Raw genomic sequence first — 22,021 nt, forward strand, 5'->3', positions numbered from 1 at the left:
TATAATTCCTAAAAATTAAATTTCTACAGCGTTTTTTCCGTGATGCAATTTGATGTGACACACCCTTTACGAAGCCAACGGGGTCACCTTCGTGCCAAAGGAAATGAACCCGCTCAACGCGCCGGAGCTTCGCCCAATAGAGAAATATTGGGCGATTATGAAGCAGGCCCTCCGGAAGAACCCAAAAGTTGTCAAATCGGACTTCAAGAGAAAATGGATTTCTGTTAAAAAAAACTACAACCTGACGTTGTACAGAACCTTATGGACGGGGTAAAGAGGAAGGTGCGAGCATACGGGCTTGGGCTCGAAGTATGAATAAAAAGAAAATGCCAAAAGTTGTTTGATAGTTTTTATTTTACTGTCTAAAATTTTCAAAAGGATCGGTCTACTGGGCGAATTTCTACAGCGTTTTTTCCGTGATGCAATTTGATGTGACACACCCTTCAGTGGGAGTTCTACCTCCGGAACGGTCCATCCAATTTTGATGAAATTGGGTTTCCCAGATTCTCTACTAAATTTCCTGTCATCGTACGTAGGATTTTTTTGATATTTTGAAAAATAAAATATTGGTGAATGTTTTTGTTTCGATTTTTGAGACAAAAACGCATTTTTTTACAAAAAATATCGCTATTTCGTCAAAAATGATTATTTTGAAAAATGAAAAAATAAAAAAAAAATTACAGAAAATATATCTCAGATTATCTAAAAAAAAATCATTGGTTGAAATCGGTCCACTAGAAAAACTTGTAGAACTCCTACCAGTTTACAAGGTTTTAGCTGCAAGGGTTCAACAAACCGGTTCAATTGACACCATTTTTTGTTTGTTTGTTGTGTAATATGTACCTAATAAAACTGTGATATCAGATTAATCATAGTAATTTATTTTCTCGTTGAAAAAAATAGCGGAAATCACATACTTTTTATGATGTTCATAGTATACTACCCCCTTAAATTTGGAAATTCCAACGTATCTAAATCTGCTGCGGATAATCGAATTATTGGTATTTATTAAAAAAAAAAAGATATAATTGAATAAAAATACTCCAGAAAATATGTGTTCTTCGCCTTCACTCAGTTTTTAAAGTCATTTAATTCACCCTCCTCAAATAAAACTATTGATTATCGGTCTGGGAAGACCGTTTGCGCGAGTAAATTAGGATTAAAGACATAATGGTCCTTAAAATGAATGTCATTTTGTTGGTAGAAGTGGTGGATACAATCTGGAACGTAACGTTATTTGATTGTGTGAAATGTTCTTTCGGATTTATATTAGACCTCATTTATTTTCTTGAATAACTGTATTTTATAATAGGAATATTCTATGCGCAAACTGGTTTATTTTAACCATCTGGATAACAGAAAAATTCTTGCAATCAATTTCATATCACATCTATGTGCATATTCGCATGCACCAGACTTTTTTTATTCGATGTTTTCTTCTTTACGTTAGTCGTGTGGTCCTGATTTTTTTGTCGTTAAAAGTTACCTGCTGGCGATTTTCTTATTTTGTTTAATGTTGCTATTCTTCGAAAACAAACTACTGTGACACATGCATTTACAGAACTTGACATCTTTTATCGCATATAGAATTAGCCATCTTACAAATTCCTGCTTATAAAAAAATGTTCGTACGATATGCATCGCAATATACATACATTTGCTGCATTTGCCCCCAAAACCCTTACTGTCGGTATGATAATTGTTCGAATGATTGCAATCACGGGAAAATTATCGCTTGGCGATCCTACTCTGTCTTATCCGCACACAAATCCGATCGATTAAGAGTGAATCATTGGCCGACAGAGCTGCTGTTCGTTCAACTCACGACGCAGAATTAATTTGTCTACCACATGTTCGGATTCGTTCACTCACTGAGTGGTATCGTATGATGCGAGACCAACACATTGATTGAAGAAGCTGTTTTCACATACTGAAAAAAATTGGATGCTTTCGTCGATTCTCTCGTCAATCACCAACACTGAATGCAGTGTATATCTATATTCCAAAATTCTGGATACTCTTTCATATCCACACTAGCATAAAAAAAATATCGTATGCTGCTCTTCTTTGTCGTAGCACACCTCGATACAGAGGGCTTCCTCTCCTTGTATCGAGCTGTGTGTGTATGTGTGTGAAATCAGCATTACGCATGAATGATATCCGCTCGTTGTGTTATGCTAGCTCACGATAGACACAATACGGTACCGCAATTTATGAAAAAGGCCTTTTCGCCATCTTGTAATTTGTATGTAAACAATCTGCAATATTTTGCAATTTTTTTTTTTTTGCTTTTTGTTTGTGGAATTGTTTTGGTGGCAATTAGAGCATTGAAAAGTTGAAAGGAAAGTCTTTTACGGTTAAAGCTAGATTTGTAATATACTCTTTCTTATTTTATATTTCAGCTCAAGAGAACAAATCGACTCTCGGTATCGGTTGGTGATGGAAATATTTTTTCCGCGTTTTGCAGTCAAATCCCTTTCCACAGTCCTCTGTATATTTATACCGTTCCCTCGCGCACTTATTGACGACACGGTCACATATATATATATATATATATATATATATATATATATATATATATATATATATATATATATATATATATATATATATATATATATATATATATATATATGCACTACACCTCAGCTCAATAGCTCTTCAGCTCAACAGCTCATCAGCTCACCAGCTCCAGCTCCGTAATGAGCTGATGAGCTGCGTTTTTTTTATTGCGAGCCGATCCGAATCCGCTCACTATGATGAAGCGATTCGAATGAACAGCGGATGGCACATCTCTAACCTCACCTCTCATTGCCTTGAGAAAGGCACTCGATCCCTCGTCGTCCAGCGTCCAGCACACAAAGGTGACCACACAAAGAATGTTGTTTTTTTGTGGCTTCAAATCGCGGATGGCTCATTCAAACCAAATATGTTGAAAGCGGGCAGAGACGAATGTATCAGTTGCTCGTTATTGACAGCTTTGTTCGGTAATGCACACAAATCGGCAGAAATACACTTGATATATAGGTTAATCATTTTCATCTAGTATTTCATCTCGTACATAAGTATAAAGTACGCTTTAGTTAACAATATTACCAGATTTCAAATAAAAATATTCTGAGGTTCTCCTAAAAATTATGTGTTATCTCCTTTGAAAAAATGGACCTTTTCAAATACCACACCTGGTGTGGTCGTGATATTTAAGTGACAAACATGAAATTTATTTTTCTTAAAAAAAATTAGAAAAAAAGCATGATCATTGATATGAAGAATTCTTTTTGTGTGTGTCAAAAACAAATTACTTGAGAAATTGGTGATGCTTTGAATAAAAATAAGTGATTCATTTCCAGTATAAAACATATAATTTTCATTTAAACGATCACATGCTCATGCATCCTCTACACTCAATTTCAATCAAGAATTGATTCCACAATCACACCATAGAGTAAAGTTCATTGTAAAGTATCTAGCATTGTTCATGATCCAGGTTATATGGGATGATACACGTGCGTACACATCTGGAAAACCTCGACCACATGGAATTACCCACGATGCGATACCGTGAACGGCACCATTAAATACCAACGGACCACCGGAATCACCCATGCATATACCCTGACCAGCAGGTGCCAGTGAACAAATGGTGTTGGCGTGTACGAACGCGGCATTGCCACCGTGCCGACTGCGACAATCCGCAAGACTAATAATAATAATTATATTTTTTCGCAAAAATTGGAGATTATTGGGTATACCGACATTTGCTCCCAGTTGCCCCCATCCCGAAATTACTGCTCCGGATGCTGTGTTAATGTTTGCAGATCCAAGCGGAATAGATTGCACCATGTTATTGAAGGTGATCGTTGAGGCTGTTTGCACAACCGATACGTCATTTGTCATAGTGTTACTGTTGTACTGTCCATGATTTACGATGCGAGAAACTTGATGCATGATACCACCACTGTTCAACTGGTGAGTTCCAACTACGACGCGTGTATTGGCCGGAGATCGTCCGACAGTACAATGGTCAGCCGACAGAACCCATCGACTACTGATGATGGAACCACCACAGAAATGAGCATCGCCTGATGAACGTAGTGAAGCTTGGTACGGGAATTGACCGGGTGCTGCGTGTGATCCTCCAACTAGGCGTCCTTCACCCTCGGTAAACTCTAACGGTAGCACTGTAACCAAATAGTCAATAATATTTTGCGTGTCCACAGCTAGTTTTTCAATCAGGTGCTTACCGTGCTTACCTATATATGATGGTCTACAATGAAAAAAAATCCTGATTCAAAACAAAAGCGCTATCTAAAAGTCTATTTACAACGCCTCCTCATAAACCCTGGCCTAGGACATTATCTAAGCTAACGTCTGATGAATAAGATTAACCGCCTCTAATCACTTAATGTGTTTTGATTTTGATAAAGTTATGAAGTTGAGGCCTTATCAAAACATATGAAGTGATTAGAGGTGGTTTCTATTCCGATAGTTTAAATATAAATCCGCGGCAGATAACACATAAATCTGTCTACATTCATTCCGCGGCATGATATCGCAAATTCAGAAAAAAAATATATTTGACAACACTCGTATTTGAGTTGTTGACAGTACAGCTGCCTTTCTGAATTAGTACAATCAGTATTTGTTGACTTTCAAATAACTTATGTAATCTAAAAACATAACAAGCTTTTTTCAACAGTTCATCGGAGCAATCGCAATGTTAGTAATCTTTCCCAGAAGTGTTTAAATGATCGTAATCACTTTCCTTTTGTTGCGATGGAATATAAAAGGTATGGCTATCAAAAAAAATCAAACCTGACACTTACCTTACCCAACAGGCTAGATCGAGGGTTCAACCCGGTCCTGAGTTGCTTGTTCGATCCGGAATGTTCAACATTCAACATACTAAGGTAAAATGTGTTCAGTAGTTGGAGCTACGTCCGTGCTGGTTTCCCGTTTGAATCTCCAGAATTCGGGTGCCGATCGCCCCAGTTCCAGCTAAAGTATGTAGTCGTTCGCTAACTGGGCCTACTCTAACTGGACTCCTCTTTCACAGGGCGTGCGTCATATTCAATTTTAAGTTTTTCCTTTTAGAATACATTTTAGGAAAATGCACAAAGCAAGCTTAGTGCAGAGCTTACACTGACGCGCAGATGAAAGGCAAAAGAGAAATATTAAATGGGACGTACCGCTTCGAACTCATATCGTTAGGTGGAGAGTGTTCGGGTATGATCACGTAAGCATTGTTGATTTCATTCGTTGTCAAAGGTTGTGGTACGTGGAATGGAAATAAGGACATAACATTATTTGTTTTGTTCTTGCGAGAACAAGAATGAATCATTAAGTAATTTCTGCAAAACTACGCATACCTTCGGTTCATTTCAAAACCACCAAAATTTTTTACTACATAAGTTATTTGTAGAATTTGAAATTGAAGCATTCTAAAATAATATTCTGTTTATATGTTCATTAACTGAAGAAAGCTTTTGTGAATTGTGTATGCTATTGGCGATGATGATGATGATGTTTTTAAAAACTAAAATAAACTTTAGGCTTTGGAAAAAGTTATTTTCGAAGCCTCGCTATCACTGCACTCTGGTCACTAGCTGGATGACAGATGTATCATGATTGAATTGTCGATAGCTTCGATTTCGATTTCTCATTGAAGTGCATTGTTAACATTCTGTGAATGACGTGGTTATGTATTTTGTTCCGGTCAATATGGAAATGAGAAACGCGTGGGAAAATTTTGCGCGCTCATATTAAAAATCCGGTGCAGTTCCATTGCATTTTGGAAGAAAAATAATGTGGATTTGTAATAAAACCATCCTATGAGTGTTGAAATGGTGCCAGAATCGATTGACATTGAACAATTGACACAAATCGGGACGGGCCTGTTACTTGTTGGAAGTCAGTTAATCTCACTCGAAATGGCAATATTTCAACAATGTATGTTGCCAACAAGTTCGGCGTCAAGGTATGGACTAGGTTACATGCATATGAGGTTTAAAACTTCCTTAATCGCGATGGGCGTGAATTGTGTTGCAAAATCACGCGCTAGGGAGCTTTACAAGCAGATTTGATGGATTCCAACAAATAATAGTACAGGAGAATTACGTCAGAAAATATAAGTTTGTGGATGATTGTTTCAAGAAACATTTATTATAGAAATTCGCATCGAAATACCTTATTTCGCAGCCTATCTACACCTATGACAAGAAAAATAAACTTTCAAATTACAATTGAACAATTTCCTCCAAAAATATGATGTTTTAATTTATATAAAAAACTAGAAGTGGGTTATATCTTTGATATAACTGGAAGGTAGGACGTAGGACTAACATTGACTTAGTAATCAATAAATAACAAGCATATACATCTTAGACGTTTCATCTTTCGAATAAAATAATTATCATATCACTTCGTTTAGCCGGAAAAGAATTATTAACGTTCAAAGGGGAAATCGATTCCTCCTCGGAAATACCCAGCACAAATAGTACCCACTCCCCAAGCCCCGTCATTTGGGATCATCGTTGATCCGGAGCAGGATTATTAACGCTTGAGAAGGAATGGATTCCACCACGGAATTACACAGCGAAAATAAGACTCCCTTCCCAACAATTCCAACTTCCCAATAACGACGATTGATTGCAACATTCGTGAACAAATAATTTTATAACGCTGCTTTTATCAATGTGATTCCTTGGATATGTAATATACACCCCTATTCTGTATTTCGATCGATTCGAAATATATCGAACGACTTCATTAAGTTCCATTATGTATACCGTTCGAGTTGTTTTTGTATTTCGTTCGATCTGTTTCTCTTAGAACAATAAAGGGGCAAAACGTTCTAAATAGGTGAAGCGAAATTATAGCTCGAACGAAACAACGATTTCGAACGAAATGGAAATCTGTCGGAAAACAGAATAGGGCTGATAATATCCACTTCGATCATATCCACCGCATCATACCATATCAAATCCAGAGTCAATCCGAGTACAATAGTATCCGCTGCTTGTATCTAATTTGCTATGCCAATTTCCCCTAGCTCCATGGTTTTGAAGTCTGTGTTAAGGAAGCATTCCGATTTCCAGAAACGCAACCGAGTACAAAAGTGCCCGCAGCTCGCAACTATTATGCAATGCTGATTTCCCCAGGCTTCATGATTTTGAAGTCTGTGTTAGGGAAACATTCCAATTTGCAGAAACGCAAACGAATACAAAATACCCGCTTCTCGCATCTAATTTGCTATGCCAATTTCCCCTGGCTCCATGGTTTTGAAGTCTGTGTTAGGGAAACATCCATCCATTCCAGCGATCGTACCTCAATCGTTGCGCAATTATAACTGAGTGGATTTCCAAGCGGCACTCGCTTATATACTGATTGGTGTGATTTCAATAGCCTGTTTTGAAAGCAGTTTTAGGACTATTGAAACAAATTTTTGGATCAAAAAGTAACAAGCATATAACGCGTAGACATTTTATCTTTCGAATGAAGTGTTTATCATACTATTTCGTCAGTTGTTCAGGAGTTATTAACGCTCCAAATCTCGTTATTCGGCGTAACGCTTTCGTTTCCAAAAGTTTGAACTTACACCTCAGTATAGAAATGAAAGACGTAGTCCTACGTCAAAATCTTAAATAAGATTCAGTACTACGTGTTTTAAGTAATCAATTAACATCAAGTAAAAGTTTTTATTCAAATTTAAACAACTTAAAGCTATCGTAGCGCCTGCTAAACTGATACAGATTGATTTGCCACCCTAAATAGATACCACCACCAGGATTCTACCAAGAAGGCGGTGGTCCTTCTGGATTCCAGCTACCACAAAGGATGTGGTTGAATTTTTGAAAACCCATCTGTATCCATTGCTGTACTTTAACAAAAATAGCGAATATATTAGGTTCGTAAAAAAGGAATCCATTGGGTGAAATTCAAAGCTTTTTTTTAATATGCTTCGGATTGTCCGATTTGGGTCCATTTTGTTGCAAAATGCTATTCTAAAGGTAGCCTAATAATGTCTCTATCATAGAGGTATTGGTCCTTATTGGCGATAAACTCTAGCAATAGATTTTCACAATCTTCTCTTCAATTCCCAATTTTGTATCACTCTAGAAATTTTTCAATGAGTGGAAACGGTAGTAATCGCTTGGTGCCGGGTTCTCCACCGTACACACCAATCGTAATTTCAGTGGCCTGGCTTACTTTTTCGCATTTATAAAAGCAAAAGTGTAAAATGTACCGAATTTTCTCTTTGTTGACCTCCATTGTTTACACCCTGCAACTCACAACTGAATGGAACCAAAAAGTCACAGGAGGGTTGTGTCCGAGACACGACCGCATAGTTGACGTAGGATTCCGTTAGGTTATCTGTTGATTTTGGATATTTTTGAAGAATAACATTATTAAACTCTTTGATAATGATGTGGTGGCCCTGAAAAAGGCCGTTTTGTTTAGTTGTTGCATATTGTTTGTTCACTTTACCAGTGTTTACCGAGTGATGATGACAGAAGGATGGTAAACAGTGGATGGATGGTGCGTATCAGATAGAAGATGCCGAAGTGAAATGAGATATGATGAAAACAGCCCTCTATGTTCCTAGACGAGATGGGTCCTGTGTTATGTATTGAAAAAAAAAGACGGGTGGGTAATGTCAGGGACATAACCGGAGTGACGTAGGACTATACAAAGGGGACAGCTTTTGTTAAATATATATTTTAAATATATGGTTTTATTTTCTTCTCCTACGTGAATACCTACCTATCTACCTGAAAAATGGATTAGTTTACTGTTTACTCTTTATGAATATGTTGATGGTTCTGAAAAGAACCTTTGGTGTTGTGTTTTTGTTATCACTCGATATTCCCATCTTGTTCGGTTAAACCTTCCTGTTTAGCTATTGCGTTTGCCACTCGCCACAGCTTTCACAGTTGGAAAATTTCTTCCCATCCAGCTTGTGACATATTGTTCAGTAAATTACACTTAATGCGACGTGCCGGAGAAACACTTTGCCACTCACTGAAACTAATTGTTGCCTTGATGAGCGCCGAACCGAAGCTGCTCTGTTCTTGATGCGGGTTTTCTGATTGTCGTGAGCAGCTTTGCAAGCCAACTCGAGCACTCCGACGGCCGAAACTCTATAATCGCTGTTAGGTATACTGGTGCTCCGGCACCAATTCGTTCGGCCTAGTTACCCTTGCGGAGCAATCAGTGAATGCGACCAACAGGGAACTGGAGACCTGCACGGTTCGAGTGAGACTTTGCTTTTCCCCTCACTTGTCCTCCTTTGTTACGTCCACGATGCCGATGCCGTACAACCACACGGGTTTACGGTTTGAAATAAATAAGATATTTTTTTGGGGTCCGCGTGTTTTATACTCTAGCGGTACACACTCACAGGATAGAGACAAATCGGCAGACTCAGCCAGAGGGGCGATTCCAATGAGACGAACGAATGAGCGTTAAAAGGCAGCGATGGCAAAAAAAATGGTTGGGTTATATCTACGATATAACCGCAAAGTTGACGTGGGACTAGCTTAGTTTAGCAAGTTTTGTTTAGTTTTTGTAATCCGTGTTGGGAAAACAATTTTCGGAGTACAAAAAAACATGCGGGTGCAAAAGTACCCCCGGCTTGCATGAAGCAACAACTTTAACTTATGCTTCTTATATTATAGAGCCTTTAAACTTGAAAGTTCATTCGCCTCTAATGTCTGCAAGATTTTCCCTGGTTCCTAAGTTTAGAAGACCATGTCAAGGAAAAATATTTTAGTCTGCACAAAGGCAAGCGAGTTCGAAAGTACTCGCAGTTGGAATTTATTTGCAATACCGATTTTCCCAGACACCTTGGTTTTGAAGTCTGTGTTAGGGAACACATTTCGGTGAGAACAAAAATCTCCATACTTTCATGTATTTGCATTGTCGATTTCCCCAAGGCTGCTTGGTTATGATGGCTGTGTTGGGGAAACCGTAAATCGGGCCAATCAAAACGAGGCAGTTAGGGCGTTTAGATAACGCTAAACATTTTACAGTTATTCAATTGTTTATCTAATGGAAAATAACATTTTATTAATTGCGATAGATGCGTAGAAATATTCCCTGTCAATTGATGCAAACATCTTTCCGATCCAATAAGAAATGTTCGAGTTATAAGCATTCGGAATCTTTCATTTTTTCCTGCATGTGCTGTGTTTAGGTTTTCATTTTACCCCCCATATACTCCGGTTAGACGTAGTCCCACGTCAATACATTCATTACGATTTGTTCGCTCGTTGGATTCACATGCAGGCTAAAAAGGGTCCTTTTCAGGATCACCAAATTATCTTCAATCTAAAGAGTTTATTGTTTTGTTATCTCTCGATATCCCCATCTTGTTCGGCTAAACCTTTCTGTTTAGCGATTGCGTTTGCCACTCGCCACAGCTTTCACAGTTGGAAAATTTCTTCCCATCCAGTTTTGTGACATGTTGTACAGTAAATTACATTCAATGCGACGTGCCGAAGCGCCACTCAGTGTCGCATTGGAGGCGATTTTAACCTGTAATTGAACATTTGCGATGACAGTGGTTCAGTGTCGACTTTCAATGTGGGGTCATAATTTGGATCTCTATATTTACAAAAATGTCCAACTAAATAATTCGCATTACATGTCCGTCCAATTAGCTAAATGTCGAACTAATTGTAAATTACTGTACTTTCAATCTGGAAACAATTTAAGAATTGGTGAAAATTGAATAATCAGGAAAGTCCCCAACTATCAATAAGCTCAGAACAACTGTCAAATTCACATACTCATCAGATCCTGGCAGAAAAATTATAAAAAATCAATTTGTGTTTTATTATTATTTTGGATAATGTTTTAGAAAACATTGAACTGTATTTCCTAAACTCTTTTTTGGAAGGCGCCTTGTTTTATGGAATGGTTCCAATTTAGAAAACTTAGTACTCGTGGTTTTGAAAAAAACCATTTCGGACGCCCTCGATGCCGCCTTGTTCTGGATTTGCCACCAAAGCAGTTTGTATGAAGAACAAACTTTTTTCTTCTGCTACCTGATGTCGTTTTGCGATTGCGTTTGCCACTCGCCACTCGCTACAACTGCCTGTTGTTGTCTTGATGTGTTCTGTTCTGAATGCGTGTTTTCTTATCGTCGCGAGCAGCTTTACCAGCCAACTCGATCACTTCGGCGGCCGAAACTATATAACGCCGGCTAGGTGGACTGGTGCACTGGTACTAACGCGCTCGGCCTAGCTACCCTTGCGGGGAACTCCAGATCAACACGGTTCGAGCGGGATTTTGCCTTTCACTTCACTTTTCCTCCTTTACCATGTCCAGACATGGCTGCTTGGGTTGGTTTGTTGATGTGTTGTGATGCGAACCGATGTGGTGTACGGTTTGAATGAGAATGATCGTTACGGCAGCGGAGCGGGGATTTTTAAGCTGACTGGCTGGCTCGAGAATTACGCATGTGTGGGACTGCGACCAATGTTTCGTTCATTTTTTTCTTTTTCCTTTCCAATCGTGCTTCATTCTATTTCGCTGCTGCTCTGGGGACCCGTTTTGGTCAGTACGATTTGAGGAGCACAAAATGGACCAATCAAAAATGGGCACATAGTGCATTTTGACAATGCTTGATATTTCACAATTATTCAATTATTTATCTCAAGAAAAATGAAATGTTATTCGTTACGATAGATGCGTAGATATATTTCCTATCAATTGATGCAAAAACCTTTGCGATCTATTGAGAAATGCTCGAGTTATAAGCGTTCCAAATGTTGCATTTTTTCCTACTTGTTCAGTGCCTAGATTTCCATTTCACCCCCTATATATTCCGGTTAGACGTAGTCCTACGTCAAAATAAAGAAAAAAACGCCAATTTAATATAAGATAATTATCAATACCGAACACAATTATCAATTTTTCTCATCAGTAAAAATATGTTACTTTAATATAGAGAAAACATATTTGTAATGGAAAAGGTAATTTTCTTTTCTATGTTTTACCTTCCGAGTGTTTATTCAACCCAATGCGAATTTTAATTGGACTAACAACACCTAATACTCTCTTTTGAATCACTTTTTCGAATAATTCTTCACTTTTCTAATTTTCTTCGCCGTATGAACTTTCTTTATTTGAAAATAAACACAACAAAACAACAGACAATTTAAACCGAACGACCCGTTCTCAAGCGGGAACACACCTTGATTTTTATTTATGAAAATTGGAATAAATCGCTTCATATATCAAGTCATGTTTAACACAACTGCTACCATATACAATTTTACACTTACACTTGTGCTCAATTTTTCACAATACACGATCGGTCATTGATATAAAATATCACGAAGCAACCAACATTAAAGTTCCAAATTTTAATTTTATTTGCTAAAATTAATCGTATCACTCACCTTACTTGCAATATAAAAATGCCCCCGACTTGCAGATACTTGCGATTTCCCCCAGGCAGCTTGGTTTTGAAGTCTCTGTTAGGGAACACATTTCGGTGGGAGCAAACGCTCTCCCTACTTTCATGTAATTGCAATGTCGATTTCCCCCAGGCAGCTTGGTTTTGATGTCTCTGTTAGGGACCCGCCGCATGTGTCGTCAATTTCGACCAATCAGAAGCGGGTATTTCCATTAGGATAGGGGTTGAGATTTTTCAATTGTTCGATAATTAGTTCCATGACATATATTATTTTCTTCAATATAAAAAATTGTTATGGAGTGCCGAAATCGTTTGACGCAAAAATTTCATCAATCCATCACGAAATGACTGAGCAATAAGCGTATGAAATCGGACAAATTTCACGATGTGCTCGAGTTTCTATTTTCAATTTGTACCCCAATATATTCCCGAAAGACGTAATCCTACGTCAAAAAAAACAGCAAAAAAATTTCTTTTGGTGTGAAATGTCACCTTCACATCGGGGCTATACCTATACTAAAGTCAGCTATCGAGAAAATAATGGATAGCTTTCTCCCCAACCTAATATAATGTTGATGGATCATCTAAACATATCGATAACAAGAGCGGAACATTGATAACGACTGATAGTTCACTTTGCAACTTATCGTTTGGATCGCTGTGATAACGGAAGCGAGGCAACAACGAAAACATTGATAAGGTCAAGAAAACCGAGATTAACTGAAACTGATAGAAAAATTGATGGGAATTCCTAGAGATTCAGTCGGTCAGCGTCAGCAGCGAAATGTGCGTACCCTATACACATAAGCGAACGTCGTTGATTTTCAGGAAAAGTTTTGGGTTTTCTACTGGAAAATCTTGTTAAATTGTGTAACTGTTTTACTGCAATATATGCGAAATGTTATGGAATTCACCACATCAGACATCGCATATCTAATGTAGAGCAAGGAAATTTTTTATATAGAATATTTACGAGAAATATTTACTAAACGCGTAGAAGAGTATTGTAAAACAAATGACGGATTTCGCACCAACTCGTCTATGGGAATGGCATGACCCTCTCAAAACTTAATGAAACTTTCTGGGCGTGAAGACCTTACCTAATTAAGCAACTTGGCATACTTAGTTTTCCGAAAATTTATCTAGACTAACATATGGAAAGGGCCAAATATTTTTGACTATTTTGACGTAGAACTACGTCTTTAATTTCTATGCTGGGGTGGAAGTTCAAACTTTCGAAAACGAAAGCGTTACGCCGGAGAACGAGATTTTGAGCGTTAATAGTTCCTAAACAACTAAACGAAATAGTATGTTAAACATTTCATTCGAAAGATAAAATGTCCACGCGTTATATGCTTGTTACTTTTTGATCTGAAAATTTGTTTCAATAGCCCTAAAATTTCTTTCAAAACAGGCTATTGAAATCACACCAATCGATATATAAGCGAGTGCCGCTCGGAAATCCACTCAGTTATAATTGCGTAACGATTGAGGTACGATCGCTGGAATGGATGGATGTTTCCCTAACACAGATTTCAAAACCATGGAGCCAGAGGAAACCGGTATTGCAAAACAGATGTGAGCAGTGGATACTTATGTACTCGCTTGCGTGTCAGAAAATTGGAATGTTTCCCTAGCACAGACTTCGATACCATGGAGCCTGAGGGAAATCAACATTGCAAAACAGTTTCAAGCTGCGGGTACTTTTGTACTCGCTTGCGTTTCTGGAAATCGGAATGCTTCCCTAACACAGACTTCAAAATCATGGAGCCAAGGGAAATTGGTATAGTAAATTAGATGCAAGCAGCGGGTATTTTGTATTCGTTTGCATTTTTGCAAATTGGAATGTTTCCCTAACACAGACATATTTGTTTACGAATGCTGCAATCGATCGTCGTTATTGGGAAGTTTGAATTGTTGGGAAGGTGGTCTTATTTTCGTTGTGTAATTCCGAGGAGGAATCCATTCCTTCTCAAGCGTTAATAATCCTGCTCCGGATCAACGATGATTCCAATTGTCGAGGCTTGGGGAGTGGGTACTATTTGTGCTGGGTATTTCCGAGGAGGAATTGATTCCCCCTTTGAACGTTAAAAATTCTTCTCCGGCTAAACGAAGTGGTATGATAATCACTTTATTCGAAAGATGAAATATTTAGGATTTATATACTTGTTACTTATTAATTGTCATGAAACGTCGAGTGTCATCTCGATTTTTTTTTGTCAGTCTTTCTGGGTCGTTTTTTTTCTGAATACGAAACGAAAAGTATGTTTTTGGGCGCCAATAGAAATAGTTATCTCGATTTTTCATTCGTAACATGCTATGAAATGTTGATTGGTGATCCGATGATTTTTAGGTTTTCAAAAATCTCAAATTTTAACGTCTGTGACACTAATAAATGAAATTCGAATCAGCTAATATTTTGTATACGGTATATTATCGTGCAAATCAACATTTCGTAGCAAGTTCCGAATAAAAAATCGTTATTAATTATTTTTATTGGCACCCAAAACCATACTTTTTGTTTCGTACTCCGAAAAAACTGAGTCCCAGAGTGCCGATTTTTGACGAATTTATTTTTTCGATATGACACAAGATTTCGACGTTTCATGCAATTTTAAGACATTTGGCACCAAAAAATATTTCGAAAACCCTGATTTCTTTTACTACCCCCTAGGACAATTTTTCGGTTTTCAAAAACCCAAACTTTGACCACTTTGCGCCACTCTCCCTAAAGTCCGATTGAGCTGAAATTCGGCATAGGCTGTTTTTTCGAGGTGGTGAACTTTTTGTATGAGGTAACTTTTTTACATTTTAGGGTCGATTTTTTCCCATACATTCATTGGCACCCTAATGTACATTTTAACATTAAACCTACCAATGTTTCATGTATACCTATTCCTGCCACAGCGGGTCAAGTGACCGTTTATAAATAGTCAGTGCACAATGACTCGATTTATTAAGTTTTGTTGAGAAACGAAGCATAGCATATTTCTCCTGTATATTTAGACATTTTGGGATAACAATTATTAGCAAAATATTGAAATTTCAATTTTTGACACGCAAAATAGCACTGTAGCTTGAAATGGTTACAGTTCGCTCGCTTGGATAGTCAGCAATACAATTAATTCTGATCATTCCCTATTCATTCACAAATACAACAAAATATATAAAGCAACAGCAAAAAATTTATAATGCAATGGTTTTGTATCACAACCACACATACAAATCTTTCTGATATCATAGAAATGTTTGCAAGGGTCAAATGACCCGTTGCGGTAGTTAGGGTAAATTACATATATTTCTCAGTAAGAAAACTAACAAGAGAGGAGTAAACAAAAATACATTCGATGTATATTTCAGGAAAAGTAGTGTAGGCAAATAATGTAATTTGCAAGAAAATGTTGACTAAAAGTTGAAAAAGGGTCATTTGACCCCTCGTGATAGGTTTAGCGTTAACTAATATTCTAAGAGATACAATCATTATATCTTTCCTATTTTTGCTTTTCATTTAACATTTTGAAGATTTTGGAGTCATCTACTGAATTTGAAAACCTTTTAGCTGCTATTTTATTTTCGTCTACATCAACAATAAAAACTAAACCCTCGGCCTTCAGAAACATGTGGAAATCGAGAGGTACTTCTATGGAAAATCAATCACATACGCATACTTCATTACACAAGCCCGTATCCATATTGATTGCTTGGACTAATCGACCAATCAGAACGTGGGATTTTCGTTCAGATAAAGCTTGCTTTTTTCAATTATTTGATAGTTTTGTAAAATATATAATTTTCTTCGTTGAAATCAATTTATATGGAGTGCTCAAATCTATTAATGCAAAAATCTCGTAAATCAAGCGGGAAATGACTGAGCAATATCCGAACGCTCATTGTTAGGTTATTTACCGATTGGACAATTTTCGCGATGAGATCGACTGTCCGTTTTCCAATTAGCACCCCTAATATTTTCCCGAAAGATGCAATCCTACGTAAACAAAAAACAAGAAAAGTCCTTTCAAAATACTTGTCAACAACTAGTTGAAAGATACTACGCATTTCCCTCATCAACGAATTGGACTTCACTCTTGATTTACTTTTGACAACGTTATTCAGTAAGGGTTCCAAATCAATAATAGATCACGTATTTATGAAATAATGTTCGCGTTAATAAATATTTTTCGCAGCGAACGAATTTTGACTATTGACATATAAAAAATTCCATAAGTTCCTAGTCCGAATATGCTTCAAATTGACGAAAAATGGAAGAGTTTCAGTGCTCCCATACATTTGTTCTGTCCATTTCTATACTTACACGTCCATGCTGTCAACAACGGACAACTACATTCACGCCGGAGTCTTCGTAGCCACATTAGATACGCCTTCACTCACTAAGCGAACGATCGTGAGTTCAAAACTCAAGACCCTTAATTGACTACAAAAGGAATACTCTTAAGCCAAATGGCTATTGCGTAATGCATCATATGTATGGATATAGATACGATCAGGGATCTAGAAACAATATGTTTTCAGACCACTTTAAGTTCTCCGGAATTCGAGGTAAAAGTCGCTTTGTTATGGAATTCATTCTATATAGTTGTGGATTTACGCTTAGAAAAGTATGAAAAAAGCGAGTGAGTTACTTCTAGACAAAAGTCTCGGTTGTTTTCTAAAAACAAAAGTAAACAGGTGACACTAATAAAAAAGCGAGCAAATGACACTGAGGCAAAAGCACTTCTTCTTTTGATGATATCTAGAAATCTAGAATTTTATGGAAATAATTTTTTTTTGTATCGTACATGAAAATGTAGCGAAAATATATAAATAGCGTGCAGTGTTGTGTTCAGAAATGCTGACAAATTTGTGAATTTTGTTGATATAAACCCGTTTTTCTGTATGTTTGTTTCACAAAATTGAACTCGGAGACAAAGTGCATTTGTTTAGAATTCCTCCCAAACTGCACGCTATTTACTAATACTAACGCGAGTACCTTTATAGCACAACTGATAATTGTCTAAGTTCGTTGGTTTGAGTGGGTTGACAATAAACCGTCCATTAATGATGTAACTACTTTTTGACGTAAGATTTCGTCTTTCTGGAACATATTGGGGTACAAACTGAAAATCGAAAATCGAGCACATCTTGAAATTGTCCAATTTCAAACGCTTATTGCTCAGTCATTTCATGATGGATTGATGAAATTTTTGCGTCAATCGATTTCGGCACTCCATAATAATTTTTTATATTGAATAAAATAAAATATGTCATGAAACTAACAACCCAACAATTGAAAAATCTCAACCACTATCCTAACGGAAATATCCACTTCTGATTGGTCGAAATTGACGACACATGCGGCGGTTCCCTAACAGAGACATCAAAACCAAGCTGCCTGGAGGAAATCGGCATTGCAAATATATGAAGGTAGGGGGAACTTTTGTTTCACCGAAATGTGTTCCCTAACAGAGACATCAGAAGCAAGCTGCCTGGGGGAAATCGACATTGCAAGTCGGAGGCATTTTTATATTGCAAGTAAGGTGAGTGATGCGATTAATTACACCAAATAACATTTAAATTTGGAACTTTAATGTTGGTTGCTTCGTGAAATTTCATACCAATGACCGATCGAGTATTGTGAAAAATTTAGCACAAGTGTAAGTGTAAAATTGTATATGGTAGCAGTTGTGTTAAAAATGACGACGATTTATTTCATTTTTCATAAATAAAAACCAAGGTTTGTTCCCGCTCGAGAACGGGTCGTTCGGTTTGAGCTGTCTGTTTTGTTGTGTTCTTTTTCACCTAAAGAAAGTTCATATGGCGAGAAAAATTGGAAAAGTGAAAAAATATTCAAAAAGTGATTTCCCATATGCATATAGTATTAGGTGTTGTTAGAAATTTCAAATTATAAAATAAAATTACCTTTTCCATTACAAATATGTTTTCTCTATATTAAAATAATATGTTTTTACTGATGAGAAAAATTGATAATTGAATTTGGTATTGATAATTATCTTATATTTTAGGTGAGCTTTTTTATTCTTTATTTCATCCATACATAACAAAAGAGATATTTAATCTAGGGTCACATGGGCCGGTTTTCATCATATCTCATGATACTATCTGATACGTAAAATCCAACGAATTTTTATCATCTTTCTGTCAACATCATCCGGTAAACGTTGGTGAAGAGAACAAAGAATACCCAACAACCAAACAAAACGGCCCTTTTCAGGGCCACAAAATCATTATCGAAGAGTTTAACGATGTTATTCTTCAAACATATCCAAAATCAACAGATAGCCTAACGGAATCCTACGTCAACTATGCGGTCGTGTCTCGTACACAACCCTCCTATGAGTTTTTTTTGCATCAAAAATCAAGTTTTCGTTTCACTTTATATGGACGTAAAAATAGAACTATATATGCGTGTGGATTGAAGTCAGCTGAATGAAAAGGCAGATTTGTGTTGATTAGTCACGTCAATTAGAATAATCATTGACTAGAATAGTTCAACAGTCATCCTCGCTCTCACACGTACGTCAATTCATTTCTAGTCAAGTCAAATTATGTTTTTTTTTTTTTATAAATGATGATGATGGTCCCACCTCTTTCCCCTACAAAGGCTTGAGCGGGACGAGTTATCTTATTGATAATAATTGAGTTACTGAGTTTATTACATCATACTAACCAGTAAGCACATTAAATTGAAAAGAAAACGGACTGGTTATCCCGCAGACATAGATTACTAATCGATAGAACAATTTAAGCCTTTGTCTAAAGTATTCATTCCATGGCATGTCGAGAGAATTTCCAACCCGGGAAGACCCTAGACCGATCGGGAATTGAACCCAATGCCTATGTCAATATTAGCCATGAATTTTCAAGGAAAATCCCGCTTTATCAGATCCCCGGCCACGGCCTGCAATTGCGATCGTTTCCGAGTTCTAGTAGCTGAGCAAACCCAAGCCTTATTCTAGCCGACACTTCAGGCCCATCACTTCACATATCCCAAGGCATGTCAAGAAAATTTCCAACCCGAAAAAATTCTTGACCGATCAGGAATTGAACCCAATACCTATGTCAGCATTAGCCTAGAATTTACAACAACAATATTTCTATTTCGTCGAAGTGTGTCCGTAATCCAGCCACATTTAGATAAAGCGCATCATATTTTTTCAATTCTCCTTTCTTGGGTGGCTAAATAGAGAAGTCCACCTGTTCCTTTTTCCTCTCGTAGTTTCGGAGGAATATAGGGCAGTTTGTACTCCACGCGAAATGTTTCGTATCTATGTCTATTCTTCGTTCGTTTTTAATTTTGTTACAATTTGAACATTGAATTTCTTCGGATGTACAGTTCTTGAATTCATGATTTTTGCCACATTTCGGACACACGCTGTGTTTTGCTTGGCAGTCGACAATTTTGTGACCATATTCACAGCATTTGAAGCATCTTAGAATCCTCAATCCATCAATAACTCGACATTTTTCAAACCCGCAAAATACTGATTTAGTCTCTATCATTTTATTATAAGTATCCCCATCGACTTCTATTATAGCACTGTATTTATTATATTTCATTTTATTATTACAATAGATTTTTCTTACTTCGAAATGTTTGGTTTTGTCCAACGAAGGGTTCTGTTTCAACAACGCAACTTTCAAATCATTTTCATTCATTTCTTCGCTAAATCCTATAATTTTGATCGTCGGTCTCAATGCTTCTGGTATCTTAACCTCGTAGTCTTGACCCAGTTTTTTCTCAACATTAACCTTGATTAACTCAATTGAGGTTTTATCTGAAGCAGAGACAACAACTGTACCATTCTTCCCGTTTCGCAATCCATTTATATTCAATCCTTTGGGATTGACATTATCTTTTAACATTTTTCTAGTAATATCAGATTCCTGCGTAGTTTTTGGCTTTATGATTAAAATTTTTTCCCTGGTCAAAGTTTTCTGTTTATTGTTACTCTCAACTTTAGCTACATTTCCAGTTGTTTTCTTTGCGTCTTTCAATACCGCAGCGAAACTTAGTGGAGTTACGTTTTCATTCTGAATAGCTTGCTCATCACGTCTACGTTTTTTTGAATTTGAACGTAAATTGTACCGCTGAGGTGTTTCCTCTGAATTCGTATTTATATCATTATTGGTTTTGAACAAATTTCTAATTTCCGCCCGTACCGCTTCTTTAACTTTGAGCTCAAAATTGTTGGCCAATTCAACCAAACATTTCAGCTCTTTAATATCATTTAAAATTTTACCAACGGAATCGTCGAAATGGTTGTTCCCGAACCCATTTTCATGTAACACCAAACATGTGTCGCATACAAAAACGGCATTTTTAATTTTCTTCAAAATATCGATATTAGCACCCACCGCGTTCGGTAAACAATCGATATGAATAGTCTCATGACACCTACCGTAACACGCTATCGCTTCTGTGTTTGGATCGTTTATCCTCTCACAGCAGCGACTGCACATGTCTACGAGACCCATATCCACACATTCGCTATTGTTCGCATGTGTACCGGGCTGATAGAAAGTGCTAAGAGAACACTCTATAGATCAGCAGCGGATTTAACTGAAGCTTTAGGCACTCAAGCTCAACACTACCACCACTACAGTGATTAATGATTTAAGCTACTTGAATGCCCGTTTCTATCAGCTATTTGATTATAATTTATAAACACAAAATATACATGAAAACTTATCTTTTGCTCGCCAAATACATCAGTGTATTTCACCAGCGAAATTCCTATGGTAAAATTGAATCACGACACTTTGTTTTCACCAATTTTACCACTGATTCTGCACTAGTAAAACACAACAACAACCGCTCGAGCCAACGAAAAATTTCCCATGTCAAATTATGTTGACGGCGAATGCTGAAGTAGTGCTAGTCGAAGCGAAGAGACTGAGAGGAGAGTCGACATTTATTTTCAATCTTCGAAGATTTCGTACCCTGGATACGATGTAAGGCGTGGTGCACAAATTACGTAATGCGTAAATTCGGATTTTGGACCCCTTCCTCCCTTACGTAACGCAATTCTAATCTCTGACACACAGTAAGAAACGAAACCTCGAACTATCTCCTCCCTCTTCTTGCGTTACGTTATTCGTGTATGACGCCTTACATGTGCACGATTATCCCCTTACAATTTTTTCGAACCAATTTATTTTCCAACAATACGGCACCAACACCGGCTCTGTTGTCTTTATCAAGGAGATTTTCGACCGAAGGCTGGTTCATCTCTGTAGTAATAAGTCTAAATAAATAAACAAATTGGATAAAAAAAGGGCATACATGGATCACTTTCAGGTGATATGAACCTAAAGAGAAATTATGCGGAATTATTAGATCGTTATGCAAAACACTAGCAAACGACACAGAGAACAAAACGCTCCTTTAATATTTTAAAGAAATAGCATCTTTTTCAATGAGATCCAGTTAGTTATAATTAATAGAGAAATAAAATGTTATTTCAATACGAATGTCACGCACAGTGTCACAACTAAATGAATCAATCAACCATACAAAGCATTGAAAAGTCGAACTTTATCTAAATGTATCCTCTCAGACACTAAGCAGTTCAAAGAATG

General features: G+C 37.1%; 1 protein-coding gene across 1 annotated transcript; it reads right to left on the reverse strand.

Annotated features, from left to right (window-relative positions):
* Nucleotides 1–3,414: 3,414 nt before the first annotated feature.
* On the reverse strand, nt 3,415–20,305 carry LOC129765724 (chymotrypsin-2-like). Its single transcript, XM_055766144.1, has 3 exons — nt 20,027–20,305; nt 5,190–5,317; nt 3,415–4,267 (listed from the first exon to the last, which is right to left on the reverse strand). Exons 1-3 carry the CDS (start codon nt 20,303–20,305, stop codon nt 3,415–3,417), a joined length of 1,260 nt encoding a protein of 419 aa, XP_055622119.1.
* Nucleotides 20,306–22,021: the final 1,716 nt, after the last annotated feature.

This window comes from Toxorhynchites rutilus, chromosome 2 (assembly GCF_029784135.1).
Source record: "Toxorhynchites rutilus septentrionalis strain SRP chromosome 2, ASM2978413v1, whole genome shotgun sequence".
Taxonomy (NCBI): Eukaryota; Metazoa; Arthropoda; class Insecta; order Diptera; family Culicidae; genus Toxorhynchites; species Toxorhynchites rutilus.

What these genes read in the sequence shown, in the direction of transcription:
- LOC129765724 (XM_055766144.1), bottom strand. Translation starts at nt 20,305, where the DNA reads ATGTTAAAAGATAATGTCAATCCCAAAGGATTGAATATAAATGGATTG. An exon ending in ACAAAACCAAACATTTCGAA is followed by an intron (nt 5,318 to 20,026) that starts GTAAGAAAAATC and finishes TGTTCTCGCAAG; the next exon opens with AACAAAACAAATAATGTTAT. An exon ending in AACGATATGAGTTCGAAGCG is followed by an intron (nt 4,268 to 5,189) that starts GTACGTCCCATT and finishes TTTTCATTGTAG; the next exon opens with ACCATCATATATAGGTAAGC.